Source organism: Protomyctophum bolini (genome assembly GCF_963924005.1).
Source record: "Protomyctophum bolini genome assembly, chromosome: 1".
Lineage (NCBI taxonomy): Eukaryota > Metazoa > Chordata > Actinopteri > Myctophiformes > Myctophidae > Protomyctophum > Protomyctophum bolini.
In genome coordinates, this window is record NC_137862.1 from 33626502 (window position 1) to 33651236 (window position 24735).

General features: G+C 41.7%; 1 protein-coding gene across 5 annotated transcripts; it reads left to right on the forward strand.

The window, feature by feature from the left end:
- Positions 1-1311: 1311 nt before the first annotated feature.
- On the forward strand, positions 1312-24734 carry caprin1a (cell cycle associated protein 1a). 5 transcript variants are annotated; one of them, XM_080765960.1, is made up of 18 exons: positions 1312-1464; positions 4485-4619; positions 4824-4886; positions 6462-6548; positions 7972-8213; positions 9856-9938; positions 10568-10726; positions 11577-11629; positions 13552-13635; positions 13730-13897; positions 14329-14437; positions 14681-14742; positions 14975-15061; positions 15331-15462; positions 20476-20635; positions 20756-20944; positions 21184-21290; positions 21711-24734. In XM_080765960.1, exons 2-18 carry the CDS (start codon positions 4485-4487, stop codon positions 21795-21797), a joined length of 2007 nt encoding a protein of 668 aa, XP_080622086.1. In that variant the 5' UTR covers positions 1312-1464; the 3' UTR covers positions 21798-24734. The 5 variants fall into 5 exon arrangements, with proteins under 5 accessions (XP_080622086.1, XP_080622088.1, XP_080622089.1 ...); XM_080765961.1 differs by having other exon boundaries at positions 1459-1590; XM_080765962.1 differs by lacking the exon at positions 21184-21290.
- Position 24735: the final 1 nt, after the last annotated feature.

The window sequence follows — 24735 nt, forward strand, 5'->3', positions numbered from 1 at the left end:
AGGCGGGAAAAACAAAGTGTGGCTGGGTGGGGAAGAGAAAACCACTTGAGTCATCAGTATAATAGCAATCTGGGTATCCATCGGTAAAACAAAGGAAAAACAGCGCCCTCTTTTCCTTTCAACAGTCTGTCTCGAGAGACAAGTATAATAGTGATAGGAGAGCTTGTGAGCAGAGATGACAGAGCCAGGTAAAGGAAGAAAGGAACAGACACCTGGGGGACCCCAGTCTGGAGCCTATGGGGAATGAAACCAAAACTTTCCAAGAAACCAGAGCCATAGAGTACGACATTGAGGGGGGCAGAAAACAGCCTGGTCACGTGGTTCATGTACTCGCACGAGCCCATAGACTCCAATGTATTCCGTAAACTTCCGGGTGTCCCCATTCAATAGAAGTCTATGTAGAAGAGCCTGGCCCCATGAAGTGAACGAAGTTGTCGTAACTCGATCTGTCTTACTCTATGGCTCTAAAGTTCTGCAAGAAACCTGCTAGGTTTACCAACCAATCAGGTGGAGAACCATTTTGGTACCGTCCAGAGTAGACCCATGATGCCATGGAATTAGTTTCTTTGAGGCTCTAAATTCTTCTCTCTACTATAGTCTATGTGAGTATTTATGTTGTTTATCCTATTAGCCACACTGTGGAAAGTACATTTTCAGGTTCACCCAGCTGATGTCTGCTCAGATGGCTATCATAAGCAGGGTGGGGGGCTATTAGTGTCTTGCTCATGAACACTTCGACACATAGACCGGGGGGCAAACTGGTGACCTTCTGATTACAAGACGGCCTCTGCTAAGCTCCGGCTGGCCTAATAACATGGTAACGACCAGCCATGTAATCCCATCCACACCACCACAGCACATGCAAATCACATCCTATACCTAGACCCTGTCACCTCTTCAATTGACCCAGTGCCCCCCATCTGAGAGGTTCCTCTAATCTGCTTTCTTGTTTGGAGCTTTAAGTAATGATTATTATTATTATTGTTATTATTATTATTATTATTATTATTATTATTATTATTATTATTATTATTATTATTATTATTATTATTATTATTATTATTATTATTATTATCCCATTTTACAATGTTAGTACTGAAAACATTGTAATGTAACAGTACATTTTCCACAATAAACAAACACAATAGTACTACTAATATAATTATAGGAATGTATTGATAATGAAAATCAACTAAACGCTGTTTAGTCAACAAATCAGAAATGGGATTTACTGTCAGGCCATTTTAAAACAACCAACGGGGTCCTTCAGCAGTTACCGTTAGCATTGAGCTGGAGCAGTTAGCTCTATGGTTAGATCATAGGGTTAGATAGCTGAAGCTAGTCAGCTATTGGTAGACACGAGCATCAGTACGTCTAAATACCACTCGATTTACACGAAGCACATTGTACCTTAAACAACCCAGTCCGGTGACCAAAATCTCTTTGAGGCCAAAGAGTAAAAAGGTATGAAACTATTGATATTAATTAGAATGACAATTTCTAACAAGAAATATATGTAATAGTCGTCGTAATGTCCAGTCATCTTCTCCCGTGACGACCGGACAGGCGGACAAAACCAAAGTCGAACCTGTAAGTTTGCAGCGTTTCAGAGGAATTACGTTAACCGTCCGAGGCGAAGTGTGTATTCGTTTTAGCTTTAGCTCGAAAACCAGGAGCCTTTGTGTCGTGGTTTCATCATAATAATAATAATAATGATACCCAAGCAGAACCACTATACCTGCTTAGCTTGCAGGCTAGTTAGCCTGCTAACAATGCAACATGGGGGATCAGAACAACAGGGGACGTTACCTGCTTCTGGACTGGACTTTAACAGGGATACTAACGTAACGGAGAGGAGATAACGTTACTTACCTGTCAGTATCTCTGGACTGTAACCAGGGGTAACGGTACCTGCTTCTGCACTGTAGGGGGTAACAACGTTATAACTACTAACGGGCAGTGGTGGAAAAAGTACTCACATTTTGTACTTTAAGTAAAAGTATCAATACTGCAATGTAGAAATACTGTCCGGAATTCAAAATTTACTTGAGTAAAAGTAGGCCTACAAAAGTATTGGTATCAAAATGTACATGATATAGAAAGTACTCATTATGCAGAATGTCTCAATTAAAGTTTTCAAATGTGTAAAATATTTAGAAAATAGCAAATATGCTATTTTCAAATGGCCGAAATGTATATAGAGTGGTTAATGTATGTTTTGTAATATTAATAATCCAAATTTGCAAAGTAACTATTAACTAAAGCTGTCATATAAATGTAGTGGAGTAAAAGTACAATATTTGGATCAAAGATGTAGTAGAGTAGAAGTAAAACTATTGGAAATTGGAAATACTCTATAGTACAAATACCTCACAATTGTACTTAAGTACAGTACTTGGTTACTTACTTACACCACTGACTCTGGGTAACGCTTACTGCCTCTGGAGTGTAACAGGGTTGACAAACTTGACGTTACCTGCTTCTGAACTGTAAAGGAGCACCATTTGTGGTATCTCAGTTGGCTACTAATTTGCTTTAGTATGATCAATTAAACATCAGTTAATAGCCTCGACCTTTGCCGACACTGAGCTTTGACAATAAGGCCAAAATATTTACCCAGGTGCTGATTTGAGATTTTGAGTCGATATTATTGTTTATGGATGTGATGGAAGGGATATGTGTGTCTGTCTTGTAGGAATGTAAGAATTTTTACAGACATATATTGTTGGAAACAAACACTGTTAAAGCACTGTCCTGAATTCTCACTTTGTAAATAAAAATCACAACTCCGTGTGGGGGTCCCCGGAACTTCCAAACCCACGTGGCCAGGGTGCAGGGCCTACCGGCCCGGTTCCGATGAGCCGTCCCGCGTCCGAAATGGTTGAGAAATGACAGTTACCGTGTGGGGGTCCCCAGGGGGTCCCTCTACTGTACTGTCACTGTACTGTACCAAATCATCATATTCAGTTGATGTGTGTGTGTGTGTGTGTGTGTGTGTGTGTGTTAGGCTGCGCAACAGTGATATGACACTTGGTTGTGAAAACCAACCAAACGCTATTTTCGTGCTCGGACACGGGGACACAGCCACACACATGTCCTATGACACGCTGTCTATAGGAGTGGTTGCGCCACTCAAAAGAATAAATGCTTGTAGGATGTTTATATAAGACTTGGTCAGTAGTTTGAGTTTATGAAAGTCATGTAAATTATTCCCTGTACTTGGAAACTGTAGTGGACAAATCCTTTCTGAATTGTATGGAGTTTATTTAGATGTAGGATAAGTACAGCATTACAGTAGGTATGGATTTTAATTATTAAACTGTAAGGCCAGAGACCTGACGATTCTGAAAAATGTCATCACTGTTTTAAAAAATAATTATCATTCCCAAAATCTAGTGGATGATCCCCTACCAATCAATTTCTTTGCCCTCAATGAATAGCTTATAGCGTTGCTTCGTCTTAATTTATACTTTGTTCTAACTGGACTGGTGTAACAAGGTTTGCCTCACTTATAAAAGTGGGTTGAAATGTTTGTGGGAAAGAACCAGATTTCTGTCATCTAAGATTAAAGATTTTTAGTAAAATTATTACCGGTACTATAAACAAGAAATAATAAAGGACCAATAATTGGATTTACAGCTTTTAGCAGACCTTGCTCTCTATCCATAACATAATAATAATTAATACAATTTATAATATAATAATTTATAAAGATAATACATTACAAATATCTAAATTATCATTTATTACAGTGTCAAAAGGTCCAGAAAATTTCCTATGGCATAATAATTGGCGATTTTGTCTAAGGGCAGGATTGAACTGATACTTTGTAAAAGAGCTCTGGTTTTCACATCTGAATATAGGATGACCATTGCTAACTTTAAGACTAGGAGCAACACCACTACACACCAGTTTCTCACCTCTTTCACTAGACCTGTGCTAATTTCATAATGTTCTGGTGCTGAATCTGCTGATCATTAATGAGCAGTTGAGACAAAGAAATATCAACTGCTCATCCAAGTCCATAATTTATTCTGACCCCTCCCCGAGAAGGGGACCCATTATCCATAATTTATACATTATAGATAGTTATTATGGACTTGGACTGTTCATCTATAATGTTTACCACCTCTGGTGTCTGTACGTTCAAACATTCACATTAATTTATGGTATTAACTTAAATGTGAAGTTAAAAGTTAGTTGGGTGGCTGTTAAATGGAAATGGATGCACACGCAGTAAAATCAGTTAAAATTAACTTCTTAAAAGTGTAGAAATGGCTAGGTAGATTACATTTTTGAGTTAACCCATTTTGGGCAGGAAGTTCCAGGAACCCATTTTGGTGTTAGCATTATGTTATGCTTTAGCTATTGAAAAATAGGTCTGCTATTTTAGAAAAATCAAAGAACGACTGACATGGAAACATTGCTTTTTATTTTTTAACTGTGGCATTGTTTCTATTGATTACATAATATCTTCTCTTTAGATGCCTTCAGCAATGGTTGGCAACAATGCTGCCCAGTCTGCCAGTCCAGAGCTGGGTCCTGGGAATCATTCTGAGGCCATGAAGCAGATTCTAGGAGTGATGGACAAGAAGGTTCGCAACCTGGAGAAGAAAAAGGTAACGGTTCATTGCTAACATTTATAATGCAATTCATACACAATCTTTCCTTGTAAAGATTCAAATGTGTTTGACTGTTTGTGTGGTTCATGTTTTGGGGAAAGATTACTACACTTCGAGACTTATTTTATAACTCTTTGTTATCGGATTGAATAATTAACTCGATTGATTTTATTCTGTTACTTGCTTGAAATGTTCCTACAGGGTAAACTGGATGATTATCAAGCTAAGAAGAATAAAGGGGAGGCACTGAATCAGGATCAGCTGGTATGTATGTATAAGACATTGTCTGTTAATTTGGTTAGTTTTTCTATTTATAGTGACTCATAGGAATGGACTGTGACAACCAGGTATAGTCTGGTGACCACCGGAGAGACGGGTGATAGCCGGAATGTAGACGGCACCTGGGTGAGCAGTATGGATTAGCGCCACAGCCTGAGGAAGCCCAACAAACCCTCGGTGAGGCCTTTAGGAGGGCCATTCAAGCAGCAAGTGGAGCCCGCAGCACCACTTTCTCGCTCAGGTGGAGTCTGCGGAACCCTTGCACACCACTCCTGAATGAAGTGTCTGGTGCTGGGACTCTGGTGCAACTCACAGGTCCTGGGCCTGGTGAGAGCAGGAGTGGACCTTGTGACACGTAGGAGGGGCCCGGACAGGAGTCAACCCACAGAGCCTAGTCCTTCCATGCGCCAGAAGCGTACCTCCCAGCCCTGGCAGAGTAGTTCTGGAGTAGTTCCAACGGATTGTGTGGTTTTTCCCTAATGGGACTGATTGAGGGTAGCTACTGGGACGTAAGTCGGGACTTGATCACCCCGGCTGGGTCGCCTTAGTGAAGAGTATGATGTTCGAGAGACCCGCAGCACCACCTTCTCACTCGGGTGGAGTCTGCAGAACCATTGCCCACCACTCCTGAATGAAGTGTCTGGTGCTGGGAGTCTGGTGCAACGCACAGGTCCTGGGCCTGGTGAGAGCAGGAGTGGACCTGGTGAGACGTAGGAGGGGCCCGGACAGGAGTCAACCCACAGAGCCTAGTCCTTGACTCCTTCCATACGCCAGAAGCGTACCTCCCAGCTCTGGCAGAGTAGTTCTGGAGTGGTTCCAACGGATTGTGTGGCCCTGGTTTTTCCCTAATGGGACTGATTGAGGGTAGCTACTGGGACGTAAGTCGGGACTTGATCACCCCGGCTGGGTCACCTGAGTGAGGGGTATGATGTTCGAGAGACCCGAAACCCTGATGACCTTGGGATACATCACTGAGGATACGTCCCAGGTGCATCCATGCGATTTCTTTTGTTTTGTTATTATGGTTAAATCAAATTTTTTGCACTTATTTGTTGTAGCTACTTTGTCCTATAATTCAGAAGTATTTCATTTTGTAAAAATGCATTGCCTTATTATGCTTCTATAGAAGACATGCCTATGTACATGCTCATGCCTATCTATAAGCTCTCAATGCCTCGCTTGCAGATGGGCTGTTTTCGGTTATTATTTTAATCATTTGTAGTGCTCAAACTAGCAATATGTTATGTTTTATGTTCCATAAAATCGTAATAGTCCGGATATTTCATAGTTATGTATAAAAGTCTTTGCTTTTGATTAAAGCCTCAATCTGTTATTTCTTCATCTGGTTGGCTGTATGTAAAATAGAATGACTAAAACATAATTTTACATATTGTTTTATAATGGTTTATAAAACGGCACTATTGTGGGGGGCCCCTTTTCACACTGTTTCACAAATCGCATATTAGGACTTTGTCATACAAACGTGTGTGTGTGTGTGTGTGCTATTTTTCCTCTTAATTAAACACTACACTTTCTTCTCTCCATCTCTCCCTTTTAAAGGAGGCGTTAGCAAGGTCCCTGGAAGTGGTCCACAACCTCGATTTTGCTCGGGAATTGCAGAAGTGCTTTCTGTCTTTGGGCCAAGAAGTGAGTCCCTGCATTATGCTTGTCCGTGTAGCTTACTTATTTGATGAGATATAATTCATCCATACGTTTCAAAGACTGTCGACCCCAAACTATAGATGCCTCTAAGACAGAGATAGCGAGTCGAGTTAAAGACTCCTCCTCGAGTCACACACAAGTCGCCACAAAGACCTCATAGACTCCAGACTCGACTCGAGATCAATGACTCGTGGACAATCAACCAGTCTTTTTTTTTTTTCACCCATTAATTAATGAAATGCCAGAGAAAAAATAATTCCCATCCCTTTCCCCTCCCGCAGCGCAATTGCGCAAATGAAGTATGAACCCCCGGTGCTGATTTCCTACCCACAGATATAGCGAGTTGAGCACACGATGCTGCATGGTGGAACCTTTCATCATAACATTTAAATATTAAAACAAATGTTAGGCTCTGCATCAGCTATCCAACATTTAACTTTGCTTTGTTTAATATGTTAAGATGATAGGATTGTCAGTGAAGGAATGTTTGAAAATATGTTGTTCCAGGGACACCCCCCCCCCCCCCCCCCCCCCCCAGAAGCAAAGATTTGAGTTTAAAACGTTCGCTCTGAAAGAATATATATTCAAAGATTTGCGCCACATTTTCACGATTTTTCAAAAATAGCAGACCTACAAGCTCGTAGTGCGACACTCTGTGCCGCGATATAAGCTTGTAGATCTGCTATTTTTCAACAGCTAAAGTACAACATAATGCTTAAAACACCAAAAGGGGTTCCCGCTCAAGATGCTAAATAATTGGCATCAATGCTAGCGAGCTAAAATGAGTCCATCCTTGCTCTAGAAAGCACCACTGTTCCAATCGAGATCACCGGATAATCAGATATCCGGTTTGATATCAATAATAAAGCTTATCTGACGTAACGTTCCGCCAATAGAGCGTCGCAGTCCCACCCCCTTTCAGAACGACAAGTGGCCCAGGAAATGATTCTCAATTCATTTTCTCCATAGGCTTTTCAAAAAGTATTTATATAAATACGGTTACACCGCAGACAAAGCCAACTCGGATTGTGACAAATCATGACAATAATTACAATGTTTTGGGCCGATCAAATGATTAGTAAGAAGAAAAACATAACAAATAGTGTTGTATCCTGCCTTTATTTTCTTCTTTCAATTTATTTGATCGGCACAAAATATTGTTTGTTTGTTATGATTTGTCACGATCCGAGTTGGCTTTGTCCGCGGCATAACCGTCTTTATATAAATACTTTTTGAAAAGCCTATGGAGAAAATTAATGGAGAATAATTTCCTGGGCCACTCGTCGTTCGGAAAGGGGGCGGTCCTGCGACGCTCTATAGTGGTTGCTGGTTGGATTCTATCTGGCGGAACGTTCCGTCATGGAATATTGGACTCGGAAAATATTTTTTGACTTCCCTGTGTGTACAGATCCAAAAGGCAGCGAAGAAGTCTACAAGACGGGAGCAGCTACAACGGGAGGAGATGGAACAGCGGAGGCTGAGGAGTGTTCTGGAGCTGCAGTTCTTGTTGGACCGGTTAGGAGACGACGGTATCAGACAGGACCTCAAACAGCCTGACGCCAGTGGTTCCCCCTTGCTCACTGAGGCAGATCTCACGTCGCTTGATGAGTTCTACAAGCTGGTGGGACCTGACAGGGACTATGAAGTCAGGTATAAAAATTTGTATTTTTAGTGGTTAAGGTCGAAACGGGATCGCTAAAATATCTTTTGGGGAAACAGCCATTGCTTAGGCAGCTCCCATTCACTTCCTTGTTTACGTCCCGACAAACGCCCCTGTTTTCTCTAAATCTACACCGCCTCCGAGCTGATTGATCAGAACACCAATGTTCTGTTCTAATTTCTGACTTCATCATGCATCTCGGTTACAATATTAACGCTTCTAAAGAGAGATCAGACTTACTATCGCGATAGTAGATTTTGCTTCACGTATTTTGAGGAAAGGGAAGGTGGGTGTTTTCAGAATAGAATCTACCTGAAAGATTCTCCAGCACCCAAATAGTTAAGATATAGAGGAAAGAAAGAAATGTTATTGTCAATTTCCCTCCGTCTGTGTATATGTCGGTACTGTATATACATGGATGTCACTGCCAATCCCCACTTTTTGATCTATGGGAGTCTGTAGACAACTAGACATGCAAAACGTTTGCAAGGGCACGCACATCCAAATGATAAAATACAGTTGCTGGACAGAACACGGTAATAGAATCTGCACTCTCATGCTCCCTGAGGTATTTATTTATTACATTACCACCCAAGGTGATGGATGGGCAGGCTAGGAACCGTACCCCTGCACCACCCAGATGGCCAGTCGTAGTAGTAGTCATCAATATCATTCACCTCTATGGTTGGTTCTGCCAACCTCACTGGAGGTTGAAACTATCCGTCTTTGTTGAGAAATGGATTTTCTGCTACAAGAAATCAGAAATGTGATTATCCCCTGGAATGATTGGCCAAATATACATTTCAGCCATGATATTTGTTACTGGGTGATCATAAAGGGCACATGCTTGAGAGGCAATGGTTGCGTCCATTATTGCAGTGGTTCCCAAAGTGGGGTCCGGGGACCCCCAGGGGTACTTGAGGGTGTTCCAGGGGGGAGTGTACAAATGGAACCAAATGGACCCTAACGGGTACACTTGGTTCCATTTGTACACTCTCAGAGTTACAGAACCATAAGGTTCCATTTGGTTCCAAATGATCATATAATATATATGGGGGGTCCCAGAGATAGAAATGCTATTAAATGGGGGTCTGTAGACTAATGCATGTGAAACTGTGGGTCCTTGAAATTAAACTGGTTGAGAATCACTGCTAGAGCCATAAAAACTTCTCTTATGGGGGTCCCTGGCATATCTTTTCAAATGGGGGTCTGTGGGCTAATTGGTGTCAATTTGGGGGTCCTTGACATGAAAAAGTTTGGGAACCACTGCATTGGTGATACTGATTTGTGAAAGAATAATCATTGCACCATTATGGCAACTAAATAAAGCCCAACACACACCGTCTGCGAACGCCGCGCGTCAAAACAGCTGCCTCCGTTATTTTCAATGAACCTAAACCACACCGGCGGCGTCCGACACGCACTGACGCCTCGCCTGACGCTCCGATACACCATTGTTCTATTTCCCAGGCGTTGCCGCGTCGCTGCGCACCCGGTGTGTGTTGGGCTTAACTTATGCTAGTTGGCAACATACAAATTGCCAAAGGAGAGGTTCATAGGTAATTAGTTGCATCAAGGCCATAACTTGCATTATGAAGTATGAATTGATGGATCTTCTTGTTTGACTTGCAGGTTGACTGAGCAGTATGATGGAGCTTCACTACACCTGTGGCACCTGCTAGAGGGTGGAGATAAGGCTGTGGCAGGAACTACGTGTAAGTTGTCTCACGTGGTTATTTAGAGTTACCGGTCCATAATGTATTGAAAATGTCTGGCATTGTCATTATGCAACATACGTTAGTGTTATGGTGTGGCAATATAATCCACCTGTCACAGCGGGAACCTTTGTCATTAACCTGTCTCATCTCTTCTATTTTCTGCATATATCCAGTGCTATGGGACTTTAAATTATTTGCCTATTGCTGTAGGCTACTGTATTTACCCAGATTGTTTTTACATGATTGTAATAAAAAAATCTGAAGTGAGCTGTACTGTACTGTACTGTACTGTACTGTACTGTACTGTACTGTTAAATGTTTTTCTAATGAACAAATTAACATTACTGACACCTTTTATTAATACAATACAAAGGAATTAGTTATACGGTATGAAAAGTTGAACTGTAATTAGCAACACTTCTGAACTCACCAAAGCACTTGGTGGATTTGTTCAACAACACATCTCCAACTCAGTCTACCTTAAATTCTTATGTTAACGGGAGTGCAGAGAATGTGCATTTGATGTTTGATGATTCCAAAATCTGCTGGTCGGTTGTTTTCATCATATTTCATTTTCTGGTGACGCTGCAGCATCTGTTACGTCCCAAATTGTCTTTGTTTTCCAGACAAGGCACTAAAGGACACTCTAGACAAGGTGCTGCTGAGTGGCTATTTTGACCGAGCGCAAACGCATCAGAATGGAGTGTGTGAAGAAAAGGAGGAGGAGGAGGAGGAGGAAGCTGTGGTGGTTGAATCCAAGCCTGTGGAACAGCCGTCAGAACCTGGTAGCTGCATGCAGTCACACTGCTTACACACATGGAAGTAGACTGGTTCTCATACGTTTTCATGTCAAATACCCCCAAATTGAAATGTATTTGGCTGCGGACCTCAAAGTATTTTGTCTCTTTAAAAAAATCACACCCGTGTGAATTGAGGGGCGCTCTTGTTATGGTACATCAATTTATGTTAGCGGGCTTTTGACATTGCTACATGAAGTACATAAGGTGGTCCCTTATTGGCCAAGCGCTCCCACCAACATGTGATTGGTTAGGCGATTTGCTCGTTTGCATATGACGTAAGTTTTCCATTGACATTGAAGGGAAAACGTAAATCATATGTAAGAGCGGAATTATCAGATCTTATCATATGTTATGCATCATCTCATACTGGCCAATCAGAATGCCTGTGATTGGTTAGCTGATTTGCTCATTTACATATGACGTATGTTTTCCCTTCAATGTCAATGGCGTTTAATGTTTTGATGTTTAATTTACGTCATATTTAGCGGAATTCTGACGTCATTTCTCCGTTCATCGTCAATGGCAAAACTTGAGACGGACGGGGATTTGTTTTTGCAGACATTGACCGGAATTATCTTACCGTGGTCAAAGGCAAATCTGAGACGTGTGGGGACAAAAGCTGTTTCTAGAAGGGCCCCTTAAAAATTACTCTTGTAGATTGCCTATTTTTAAATCAAGTGGTTAAATGTACTTTTATGCCATATTACCGGTAAATATTTATTTTGGGAACCCACTCAAGGACCACTGGGGGTCCCCAGACCTCACCCCACTTTGAGAACTACAGATTGTAGACGATTGAGACTGATGTGTTTGTGATGGCTTGTTTGCTTTTCAGAAGGAACGGCTACTGAAGAATATACAGAGACGGTTCAAGTGGAATCCACAGAGGTGAGGTTTCCATGGCAACTGATGGTGTTCTAAAAGTATATGTACAATGGAATGTGTTTGAATCAATAGACGTGGTGGCAGCATTCACTTCAGGGTGCTGGGCCAGGACACTAGTTTCAATGTTCACTTGAGTTTGTGAAGCAAGGCATGCAGTCTCAGGCTTTCATCGGACTGTTGCTATAGCAGTGAGATAAAGAACAGCTGAGGGAGGGTGTGTGATTATTGATTGAACTGGATTGTGATGGTTTTACTCTTTGTATACCGTTATACCATATTTGTATAAATCAAAACAAAGACTGTTTGCCGTCTCTTGGGCAAGTAGACAGATTCTTATTTTGTTTTTCCACTTCTGTTCTTCAGTACTGTAGTACCCTTGTATGGATGTTTATCTGTTGCCTTAAAGTCACAATTGCTGCAATAACTAAACATGTATTCAAAGATTGTTGGTCAAACATTGAGACTAGTTTATGCATCTACATACAGTGTTGGGCAATAATACTTAGAGTAATATGTTAGTTACTTATTACACCTTAGAAAAGTAATAATATTATATTATTACTTGGAATCAAGGGTAATATTATTACATATTACTTTTCCACCCATCCCACCTGCAAAAGAACACAATCTGTTTACCCAGCTCCTTTTAGAACTGAATCCAATTAATTGGAAAGAGTCTCCAATCAGCCAAACTGAATAATTGCAAGGACATAAAACAAAATAGTCAACAGTCTCTCATCAGTCTTTTTCTGCTGCATATTCCACATTTTTAATTTGACATCAACAATCTGAACTGCATGCACACACTGGCTGCAGCATCTCAAACGGACAGTATGTATATTGTGTGTGTGTGTGTGTATATATATATATATATATATATATATATATATAAACAATGAAATAAAGCAAGTCTCTGACCTTTTTGAGGCAGCCTGACATTGGACCTCACAGGTATTTTGAAGGATTAGGATGAAATCAACTGTGGATACGGGTAACATCTCCTCTACAGTGAGTCTAGTTTACACTACACCCAGCGATGAGCTTCTTCAGATCATTTAACGTGCCAGCGGTATCTACTGAAATCCAGTCTCTGTTTTGCCTGGCTCTGTGTCGTTTCACATTCTTGTGCCTCTTGTGCAATATGTCTCACATGCTCTGAGACATATTTTTCGCTGTGGAAAGTTTACAACAGACAAGAATTCAAAATAATGCCGATGCATTTCTCCGTCATGTACACTCTGATCTTTCTGTTTGGATGTGGAAGTGTGAAACTGGAACTGATCGTCGCATCGGTCACATATGCTACGTCATAACTGTGCAGGCTGCGTGCGGCACATTAAAAAAAGAACAGATCTACAAGCTACAGTGCATCTCTGTTAGCTGTTGATAGCTTGTAGATCTGTTCTATTTTTGCAAGACGGTACAGTAAATGAATGAATGAACACAAACAAATCACACTCATTAGTAACGAGTAACGCAGCGTTTTTCTGGCGTTTTTTGGCAGAGTAATAAGGTATGTTACTGGGTAAAGTAATATTACAGTAATAATTACTAGTAACTTGTTACTGCCCAACACTGTCTACATAATGGTATACAATACAAGGGATGTTACTTCAAACACTAGCCATATTTTGAATGGAGACTATACACACTACCTAAAAGGAGATATAAATTCAATAAGGTGAGACTACTGAAGTCCTTTGTTCATCAGTCAATTTTGAGGCTAAATTCAGAACCTTGCCAAGGGCCAGTAGACAAGCAGGACATCACTGCTTCAGTCTGCATGTATGTAATTAATTTGTTCTTCTTTCATCATGTCCAATTTGTATATTATGTGTTGCATATAGGGCTGCTATGTCACAAGACACATTTGTAAACTGATAAAGTAGCCTAACATTGTTTGTGCTCTTGTTCTCCTTTTGCAGTTTGTAAACAGACAGTTCATTCCAGAAACATCGTACAGCGGCACAGATAAAGACCAAGTGGAAGAGTGGGCAGTGGAGGCCCAGGTATGCATTGATTTACTGTCTGTTATCCACATCAGTAGATCCCTTTTTTGTATCCCTCCTGTACCTGCCATTCACTGCTGTGTGTTGGGGACAGATGGTGAATTCCCTACAGCACCAGCCCCCTGCCACATTGGTCCAAGAAGCACCCCACACTGTGAACCAAGCCGACCCTGGCCAGACCACAGGTGCAGACCCAGTGGTCAGAAAGCAGGCGGTGCAGGACCTCATGGCCCAGATGCAGGGGACCTATAACTTTATGCAGGTGAAAAGGACCTGTCACAATTATTCCACTAATGACAATTATTTGAGATAATCATAATTATTTTTGCATAAACGTTTCCATTCATTCAGGTGCAAATATTAGCTGTTGAATCACAGCAAGTTGTGAGCTTTTAGATCTACTATTTCCGCAATTTCAGAAAACTGTTAAATGCATGGCCAGTCATTTGTTTTTGCAACGCCTAAAAGCCAAATAGAAAGGCAATTTATATTTACCAATGTTACCAGCCAAATAAACAAATCACAATTATTTAAATGACAATGGTCAACTAATATTTCATGATCGTGCTGCTGTACATAAAACTTTTTTGTGGTTACACAAGGCACATTACAGTATATAGTGACACTTTACTTCATCTACTTGGACACAGCTGACCTATGACCTAACATGAAATATTGTCTTTGGTTCTTTAGGACTCCATGTTGGAGTTTGATGGACCAGCCCTCGATCCAGCCATTGTGTCTGCCCAGCCCATGAAACCTGTGCAGAAAGTGGACCTACAGCAGATGGGTTGTGCTTCAGGTCATTGACTATTTATTTTTTTGTCTTTACTCTGCATTCTTATGAAAATATTTTGTTCTTTGACTTGGATAATATATTTTTAATTAGGGCCCTGTGTTACATGCAGGATCTACTCTGTCCGCCAATAAATAAAGCTTAGTATTATTGTTGCTCTGAACTGTCATTTAGGAGAAAAACGATTGGGCAAGATGGCTTTTAAATGTGTCTTTTCAACTTAATGTAAATTTATTTCCTCCCTAACAGCCCACTCGGAGCCTCGACTACCACAAACAAGCACAGTTTCTGGATCGCAAGAATCATCCCAAGTAAGTATGATGGAAGCAATGAGAGAGAGTCCTGTAAAAACTGATGGAAGACCATTACAGTAATCTAACCTAAAATATAAAAGTAGATTAGTGCATCCTGAAGAAAGCCCATCTGTGTATTAGTCAAAGTTTTTCTTTGCTATCTCATGGCCCATAAAGTAAAGGCAGAGTGTCTGGGTTTTTTCTACCTTGCTTAGTTGTTCCCCTCACAATGTCCCTTGGTTTCTCACAGGGCTCCATGGCATCATCCTCACCCCTCCTCTACCAACCCAACACAACAGAGCCCTGCTCGCAGACAGAGCCAAGCAATCCCACCCAGGTAAACCCATTGCTTATCTCGGGGGGTGGGGGGGGCGGGGCATTGCTTGTCTGTAGACATGTGCCTGTGGATATGGTACATTCAAAATTAGAGGTAGACCGTAGATGTTAGTCAACAGGCACTCATCAGAGCTGTCCTTAACTGTCTGAATGCTGTTGGTGTTTACCATGTCTGTTTCCCCTTGCCATCTCCTCAATCCTTCTTTCCTTCCTTCCTACCTTCCGTCCGTCCGTCCTTCCTTCCTTCCTTCCTCCCTCGTCCGTCCCCAGGCTTCGATGTCCCTGTCTTCTGAGCAGCCCCCTGCCCCGTCCTCCCTGCCCCCTGCCTTCCCACCTGTCTCCAAACCGCCCCACAGTGGAGGCATCAATGTGAACGCAGCACCATTCCAGTCCATGCAAGCGGTAGGCTTTGTAAATGGATTTAACAATACAACACTTACAACAAGCCAGGTTCCATGTTCATTCTAACGTGGCATGGTTACCAATTTATATTACTATCTAACATTGAACATAATACATGAAGAGCAACTGATAATTAGGCAGTTATTTCTCCCGGTAGGCCACTGCGTCTTTCACTTTTCATCTCCTCCTCCTCCACTGAATGCCCCTCTTTTCTTTCTCATGACTACAGTATATAAAGCTTCAGAATCAACTGCAACTGGGAATTTGAAGTTTTATGGCAAAAATGAAATCCAAAAATTGTCTATGTACATTATCTCCTCAAATCAGTTGAAAAGAGTTTTTCCATAAAACAATTGTTTGCTAGCACAGTAGCACTGCTCTGTAGCAACTTTCTCCAAAACAACGAAGCCAACGGTGATCAGTCCTTAACTCATTGATGCATTGTGAAATGAGGAACACAGCTGAATGTGTACATACTGTACTATGTAGCACCCCCAAAACATTTTCCCAAATATACTTCTAAGTTGTTACTCGCTCTTGTTTTGAGTGACCTGTCAATGACTGGCACCTGAGAATGAGCCCTGCTGTAACTTTGTTGAGTTTATGTATGCTCCAAGCAGCAACACAGCCCCCATGGAAATATGCCACATTTGTCCCTTCAGGATAAGGCCCATGCAATAGAGCAAGTGGAAGCTTCTGTTCCGTTATAATGGCAGCATTTTTTGGTGTCAGCCCTGTATGGACCAAGTAACGTGAGACTGGTGAAGTCAAAGGAAGACGACACCCAAAGAAGACCGGTTCCTCACCCTTGCTTCACTGAGGAACCATAAGCGTAGAAAAATATGTGACTCTGAGTCTGAGCACAGAGGTTACACAATCCATGTATATTTGTGTGAATTATGAAGTGCTTTCTTATTGTCTATTAATGTACTGATTTCTTTGAGTTCTATATGAAGCCATGTGAGTTATTTCATTTTCTTATTTTGGCTGCTGTGCGTATTATTTCTGTGAGTTGGGCAGTGACTGGAAAATCCCACCCAAGACTAACCCTGCCCATGAATTGCCTATAGACAAATCCATGGAGCATCGCCCTGTAGGTCAGGTGTATCACGGCTGAGGTGTGCTTAATGGTACACCTCAGTTATGGCTGCACCCAGGGCACAGCAGAATGGAAAAATCACCCTTCAAGGGCTTCTGCTAGAAATATGGGGAGGGGATACGGGGCAGTGGCTTCCGCATGCGGTGCCACTCTAAGTGACTACTGTGTTAGGCTGCGAGATGCAAGTGGTTGAGCTGTTATGTCTGCATTCTGCAAGACATAGTTGAGGGGTTATATGTCCCGCATGACATGATGACAGGGCACCCCTCTGTGGATTTGTCTATAATCACGCTAGCCTGATTGAGTTGATTGGCACCTGGAGAGGGTGACTCTGGCAGGCCAGGGTGATGTGTAAAGACAGAGACAATAGAGCAAGAGTAGCCCCTTTCGGGACCCTAGTTTAACTTTTCTGTATTTGGTATGTCCTAGCCTAGGGTCCCTTGAATGTCCACGCTCCATGGTATGCAGCACTACCACTGTCTGGTCACAGACAAATATAACGTCTCTTGAGTTTTGGTGAGATTTGAAAAAAATGCAAAAAGGTGCAGTAGGCTGCCACGGAAACTTGTGTCAATCGGCACTAATCTGTGTTGCTTTTTTTTATTATTATTTAGCTTCTCTCAAATTCTCTCATCCTTGACTTCCCATGTCCAGCCTGCCGCACCGCGATTGGTTAGCTGCATGCTGCTGTATGAGCATGTATCTTCAATTAACAAATATAGATTGGGCCATAACAGGAGTTATTAAATAGACCCACGACACGGCAGCATTAAATACATCCACACTCCATTCTAAAGCATGTACGAGGTCAGCCAATCAGAGGCAGTAACTAGGACGTTCAGCTAGCCAATCACCGTGTGGGACATGGGAAGTGAGGAAGACCAAAATTTACTTACCTGCAATGCCAATTAGCGCAGACACAAGTTTCTGTTTCTGCGGCAGCCTAGTGCACTTTTATGCATTTTTTTTGTGGCTTTCGCCTTTATTTTATATTTTTTATAGAGGGACAGTAGGCTGACGGGGAATGACCTGCAGTAAAGGCCGTCGGGATCGGGAGTCAAACCCGCGGCACACTGCCAGACTCCTAGCCCCTCCTATGCACAGCTTTGTGTATTTGTACCACGGAATGTGATTATTTGATTGCCTGAACACGGAATGTGATGTATGATAAGAGCGCCCCTCATTTCACATGAGTGGGTCCCAGATATAAATGGCTTTAAATGGGGGTCAGTAGCCTCTGCATGTCAAACTGGGGGTCCTTTTCAAATGGGGATTTTCAGGGCAAGACCTCGACCTCGCGCGTGCCGACGCGGCCTCCAGCCTGGTACACTAGTCAAAATATGGCCCTTGAGGAAAATTAATTGGGGAACCCTGGTGTAGATTCTGTCTGAACATAAAGAATGTTGGAGAATGTACGCCATAATGTGTTTGAGCAAATCGGCAGGGTATGTATGTCAGTGGCGCCGCCTTGGCCAATAAGGGACCACCATTCTTGATGATGTATGATGATTCGAAGTGCTTGATATTCAACCCTTGCTTTGAGTTGCTTAGTGGATTGGATGATTGCACTCTCCCACAGTAATAAGGGGGGGAAAACATTTTGGCACTTTGGCATTTTTACCCTTTATTAATTTTACACTCCTTGTTAGGAAACTCTGTAGCGGGTGGAACATCCGAAAGCAACTGCAACCAGTGACGTAGCTCTGGCTTACAACCCAGGGGGGGACGATTCTTCAGCGGCCTGGTCCACACACACGCGTGCCTCTTCCACGGTTCTAGAGCAATTTGGCCCGGTTTTAGAGCGGTTTATATCATTTACTTAGTAGGAACACTGGTACTGTAACTGAGAAGAGTCTGGGTTCAAAGTATGGGTGACAACAACGTCAATAAGCCTATCCATGGCATGGTCACCGTCTTGATAAGAACATACTGTAAAATACATAGCTCAGCTGTGGGTGTCAGCAGCCACATCCTACTTTCTTTAAAAATCTTAACCTGATTTGGTCCGACCATAATGTGTGCACTAGTAGAAAGTTTAGAAATCCAAGCATTGTTTTATCGCTGGCATTATTGCTTTCCTCTCTCTGTTCTTCATGCGCATCCACCACAACAAACATATGTCATGGGATTATTCCACCACAAACGCAGAACACACAGCGAGGGTGGGGTGGGTGGGGTGGGGGGCCGGCGAGGGTGGGGTGGGTGGGGGGCCGGCCCTTCTCAAGCCGTTGACTGCAGACGGAGCAACTTCAACAAGCCGGCTCCACTGTGGAGGACTGGGGAGGCCGCATGGTCCTAGTGCATGTCTTTTTTTTGAGTGGTGCAACCACTCCAAGGAACGGCAATGTCCGTGTTCACCTATGTGACGTTAGTGAGCACCAGTATGAGTACCAGTAGGGGCGCTGTTGTGCCAGAAAGAGAGAGAGAACCACTCAGTTCACACGGGTGTGATTTTTTTTTACGCTCAAAGGACTCTTTTCTCGCTAAGGGCCCATATAGGGTCATCAGCCCACGGGGTACTTGACCGCTGTGACCCTCCCATTTCCTACGTCCCTGGCTGCATCAGCTTGGCACGAAACCGAGCCACATTTTTCTGTGGGATGGCATCCCATTCCTCAACCAGGTTTTTTTGCAAGTCATCCAATGTGGTTCTGTTGGTCACTCTAGCACGTACAGCACGCCCAAGCTGATCGCCACTGGCTCCAGAATCTCATCCCGATAACTCACTGCATTGATATTGTCTTCAATGATGACAACTTAAAGTTATGTCTTGCCTGTGAGACAGATACTGCCCCATACCATGCCAAATGTTGTGGCTGCGTATGGATCTTCCTCCCACTACCAAGTTCCCTAACACTGAGTGTAAAGTTAATAAAGAGTATAAATGGCCAATGTGTTTTTTTCCCCTTTATTACTGTGGGAGTGCAATCATCCAATCGACTAAGCAGCTCATAACAAAGGGTTGACTACCAACCACACATTAAGCTGTGTTGCTCATTCCACGAACGCCTGATCCTTACAATCTATACCTGTAAAGATGACTAATCAACGATTAAAATGATATAAAATACAATACCAATTGGTATTATTAAAGTGGAGACATAATGGACCAAAGTTAAGTTTCCGAACTTTTGTTGCCGAGTTTATTTGTCCTTGACCAGACAGTGGTACCAGTGTGTACCATGGAGCGTGGATTGACATTCAAGGGACACTAGGGTACAGACATCCCAAATACAGAAAAGGTAAACTAGGGTCTCGAAAAAAGCTAAGGTTATGGGTTCAGTGGAAGGGGGTTGAGTTACATAACAGCATTTATAACACATCTTGCCTTCCGGTCTCCTAAAATGCTGAATGTCACGACCCTCGATGTACTCTCATCAAACTCAAACACCATCTCGGTTTATTTTCTTTTTGATATTTCCGTGGCTTTTTGCCTTTATTAAAGGACCACTTCAACACTTTTCAACCTATCTTCATATAATTTGTCCTCACTAATGTTCATGATAAAATGCCACAATCTTCTTCTACTCAATCCGTGTCTCATCCGGTCCCATCCCAATGTTGTAATGTAGATTTTGTAGTATTTTAGCTATTAAAAGAAAAAAAGTGAATACAATTAAATGTCACAGTATAATGACATGCCCACATTACAATAGGGACACCAATGTTAAAGGACTGGTCAAAGTCGGCTGAGTTGTTTTGGAGAGTGCTCCTATGAAGCTGTGCCGGCAAACTGTCAGATGTTTTACAAATAAACTGTTTCAACTGGCATGAGGGTGAGCAGAATCGGATAAAGGTTAAAATCTTCTGTTAAAGATATGTAATCTTTAATCTAGCTGCTATTGGAAAGGAAATTAATTTGCATGTGTGTTATTGCATGAGCATTTGACATTTTAATGTTTTTTCTCCCATAGGTATTTAACTTGAATGCCCCTGTTCCTCCAAACACCGATGGTCAAGCAGATTCCCTGAAGCAGCCGGGCCAGTTCCCTAGTGGTTATGGTCCAGGATTTAGCAACCAAGCAGAACATGTTGTAGACCAATCTGACATCCCACAGGAGGCATTGCAGTCAGGTGAGGGAGATTTTCCTTGATTTCTAATAGTTAGAATAGATTGTGTTGGGGACTAGCGAAACATCAACTTGCTCCACAGAATAGGAGGCAATACAGTATTTTCTGTTTGCTCTTACTCAGTTGTAGGGGGGTTCCAAACCCAAGACCAGGTCATGACCCCGGCAGCTGGGCACCAGCAGTCATCACAAGGTCCAGGGTTTAACCGTTCGGGCCAGTCCTTCTATAACAGCAGGGCCATACCCAGGGGTGGACCACGGAATGCCCGTGGCATGATGAATGGCTACCGTGGCTCCTCAAACGGTTTCAGAGGTAGGACATCTTCGACGGGGTACACTCGCCAATGACACACATCGATGGCTACATTCCCATACAATATACATTCGTCAGAAAACTACCACAAGGTGTTAAGCACTGCAGCACGTGGTGCCAGGTGGGCTTGTATCACTGCAAAGTATAAATCAAACCATACTTGTGCATAGAAACATTTTATACAGTATTTAGAAGATGGCAGAATGGCATGAGTCAACAGATTTTTATTTTGTCTGCAGGGGCATATGATGGCTATCGCGCTCCTTTCTCAAACACTCCAAACAGTGGTTATGGTCAAACTCAGTTTAACACGCCCCGCGACTATTCAAATAGCACCTACCAGCGGGTAAGGATTCCATTATCACTTCTTTAAACATATCTTTAGTTCCGAACTTCCGACACACTGTACCATATTGCATACCTTCCAACATTAGACTGACTTAGTATTCACCAACATAGTATTAACATTGTGGGCTAGGCTGCATATCAGTGGGATGTGTACAGTAAGTGTAACACCCATGGGCATGCTCACTTTTACCAGTAGAGTCTGGGTTGAGTTGAGTCCAAAAGTAAGGATATTTTCAGGAGAAATTACAAATCAGAAACTCTGCAGGAGAAAGGGTATATTCAAATGTGTTGGCAGCGATGTCTTATTGTGCCCTGTACCATGTTGTCATCAGTTGACCTTCTCCGTTGTCATCTTCAAAAGGCTGTATAAAAATGCATCTTGAGATCATTTCTAAATGTCCTGTTCTGTTCCCTAAAGGAGGGCTATCCACAAGGCTACAAACGGGGAGCTGCCCAGGGACCTCGAGGTTGTTCCCGAGGTAATGCTCAAGCGATGAGATCCTAAAGGATCTTAAAGACTGTCGAGTTCAGCCATGTTGAACATTCAGAATTTATGAATGTGTTTGCCCATGAATACACTTTTATAACAAGTTTTTGTTTCCCATTGGTCAAATTTATTTTTTATTTTTCATTTATTTTTGGGCCTCCTTTATCAGAGTCAGCCTGCTTTGGTATGTCTTGATATTCGTACATGTTTTAACACGCACTGCAGAACTTGACATCCACTTAGATTTATCAGCAAGTCTGTGTGTTTAAAACAAATAGATATTCCTGTAAACTTGAAAGATTTCATTAATTTATTTTTTGTACAAAATAAATGCAAAAAATACCCTGCCACTGTCGGTCCAATCCCATGAAATCTTACATGTTTTCTTTCACAACCCCATGACGTCTCCCCCTTTTTGTTTTCTTTTTTTTTTAAACTTTTTTCCTCTTCTTTTTTTGATGCTTTTTGTTTTCATAGCAGCTCTTAATATTTTTATTTTTTCACTCGCCCCTCCTAGCACCATCACCTTTGTAAGCTGATGTTATCAGTTGAGACTGTTTCAATAAAGATGTGTTATATTACCTACTGTCTGCTGCTAGTTTTCTTTTGGTTTGATCCTGCGTTGCGTCCTGTTATTTGGCTGCCTTTGGGGCTTGCTACATTGGAAAGCCTTTCTGTTCTTTGGAGCTGAAGTGGGTTGGTTCAGTTGGAGAATTGTGTTGATCATCAGTCCTGTCTGCCTTTCTCCCCTCCTTACATGCTGAACCTTGCATTCCTGTAAGAGTACTCGGTCTTGTCATTGGGGCATATTTAATGCTAATGGTTAATATGTGTTAGCATTTGAAAAATATTAAAACTAATTATTCTCAAAGCATATCGATGTGAGAATGTGAGGTAAAGTGTGGATGGACTTCACTTTGGCTCTATTTGGCAAAAGACACTATTGTGCATGTTAAGCCTATACTGCTGTGCTTGAGAAGGATTTTATTTTTATTTTTTACCTGGCCAATGAATTCTCTTTTAGATTTATTTTCTTTTACCTCAAAATTTACTGATATTTAACGGTACCACCATTGTCTCGTGTAGCCAGACTATCAGATCTCTGTCTACCGATAACGTCATGTAACATCTAATTTAAATATGGTAGCTAAAAGCACAACTGCGTTACAGAACAATTTCAAAGTCTTTAGGGTGGCACTTTATACTGGGACAGTGATATGATTATTGGTTATACAAAGCAGTTGTAGGTTTGTTAGCAGCGGTTTGCTGCTGTTTTAGCCATTACATTAAATTGAGATGTTACCAGACTCAATTAGCCTTTATTGTCTCAGAGGAAAAATGTGTCTTGGGCACCAAGAGACAGCGTTATACATTACATACATACATACACACACAGTTCATAATACAAAAAATAATGATCCTACCCACACTGCAAATATATCAAGAGGTTCAAGTATTACAGTATTGCACTCTCCCATCAGATGTGTGGACTGGTATGCATAGATTTCCGATTGTCTGGCAACACGAGATTACTACAGCCATATCACAAATCTACATGGCATGCCACAGTTATTTATTTTGTGTACTAGCTGCTTGCAGGCAGAGCTGCAAGGAATGAGCCATATGGCTATGCAGCAAACCACCTAAGATACCTGGATACCACTCATTTCTTCCACTGTCCAGCTGTAGTTATATCTAGCCAGACTCCTGGATCACTAACTTCGAAGTCACTTACTGTTCTCACTTATTGGGACCCTGAAGCAACAATGCACAATATTTTCCTACCTTTGCTACCTACCTACAGTATGTTTTCACACAAGTGGAATGCTTTTGTGTAGTCTTAACATCTGATAATGCTAGAGTTTGTGTGCCTTTGCTGTTAGGGTACATACAGTAGTGTGCCTCAGTACCGGACAGTTACCTACAGTAAAAATATAACCACAGTAAAATATAAAAGGCTATGGCATGGGATCCATCCAAACCAAGTAGACCAGTGATACTCAACCTCAGGCCCGCGGGCCACATCAGGCCCGCGGGACCATTATGACTGGCCCACCAATGAAAATCTAAAAAAAAGAAGAAAAGAAAATCTGGAAAATGAAATAAAAAGAAATAAATCTGAATTAAGTTATCTTTAATTACATTATTATAAGTAATACTATTAGAGTTGTACTATTAATGCAAATGAAAGACATATACTGTGTATCCCTATTCCCTGACATAATTTTATAGCTAAACGGACAGAATTCTATTTTATTTGAATGATGAAACCCAGCTGCCATTAATAGTTGGAAATGGAAATTGCGGAAATTGCGGAAATGGAAATTGCGGAAATTGTAATTGCGGAAATTGCGGAAATGGAAATTGCGGAAATTGCAGAAATGGTAATTGCGGAAATTGCGGAAATGGTGGAAATGGAAATTGCGGAAATGGAAATTGAGGAAATTGCGGAAATGGAAATTGCGGAAACAGCTACTCATAGACAGGCAGACAGTAAGACAGCTATTCATTGACAGACAGACAAATAACTACTCATGAACAGACAGACAGACAGGCAGGCAGGCAGGCAGGCAGGCAAAGAGCTACTCATGTTATGTTATTATGTTATTATAACAGCTACTCATGTTATGTGCAATAATTTGTGCAGTTATGGAAACAGCTCTTTGTGTTTATGCAAGAAAATGTAACACATTTATTTATTTACATATTGTGTGCATGCACATTGTACATTTTGCGAAAATAAAGCAATTGAAAGAGAGAAGTTATCAAGTATCATTAATGTCGTAATTTTATCTACTGGCCCCTGGCCCCTTGCCATTTTTGTAATGTGGCCCACAGGTAAATCTATTTGAGTATCCCTGAAGTAGACCTACGCATGCTTGACTCTTGGTTTTAAAAGGAAAAAACACTTTGAAATAGTCCAAATGTAATGCATTTGAACTGTTCACTTGGTGAC

Excerpts from the sequence above, each read along its gene's own strand:
- caprin1a (XM_080765960.1), top strand. The coding sequence starts at position 4,485 with ATGCCTTCAGCAATGGTTGGCAACAATGCTGCCCAGTCTGCCAGTCCA. Across the intron at positions 13,636-13,729 it reads AGTGGGCAGTGGAGGCCCAG|ATGGTGAATTCCCTACAGCA; the intron begins GTATGCATTGAT and ends TGTTGGGGACAG. Across the intron at positions 14,743-14,974 it reads GATCGCAAGAATCATCCCAA|GGCTCCATGGCATCATCCTC; the intron begins GTAAGTATGATG and ends GGTTTCTCACAG.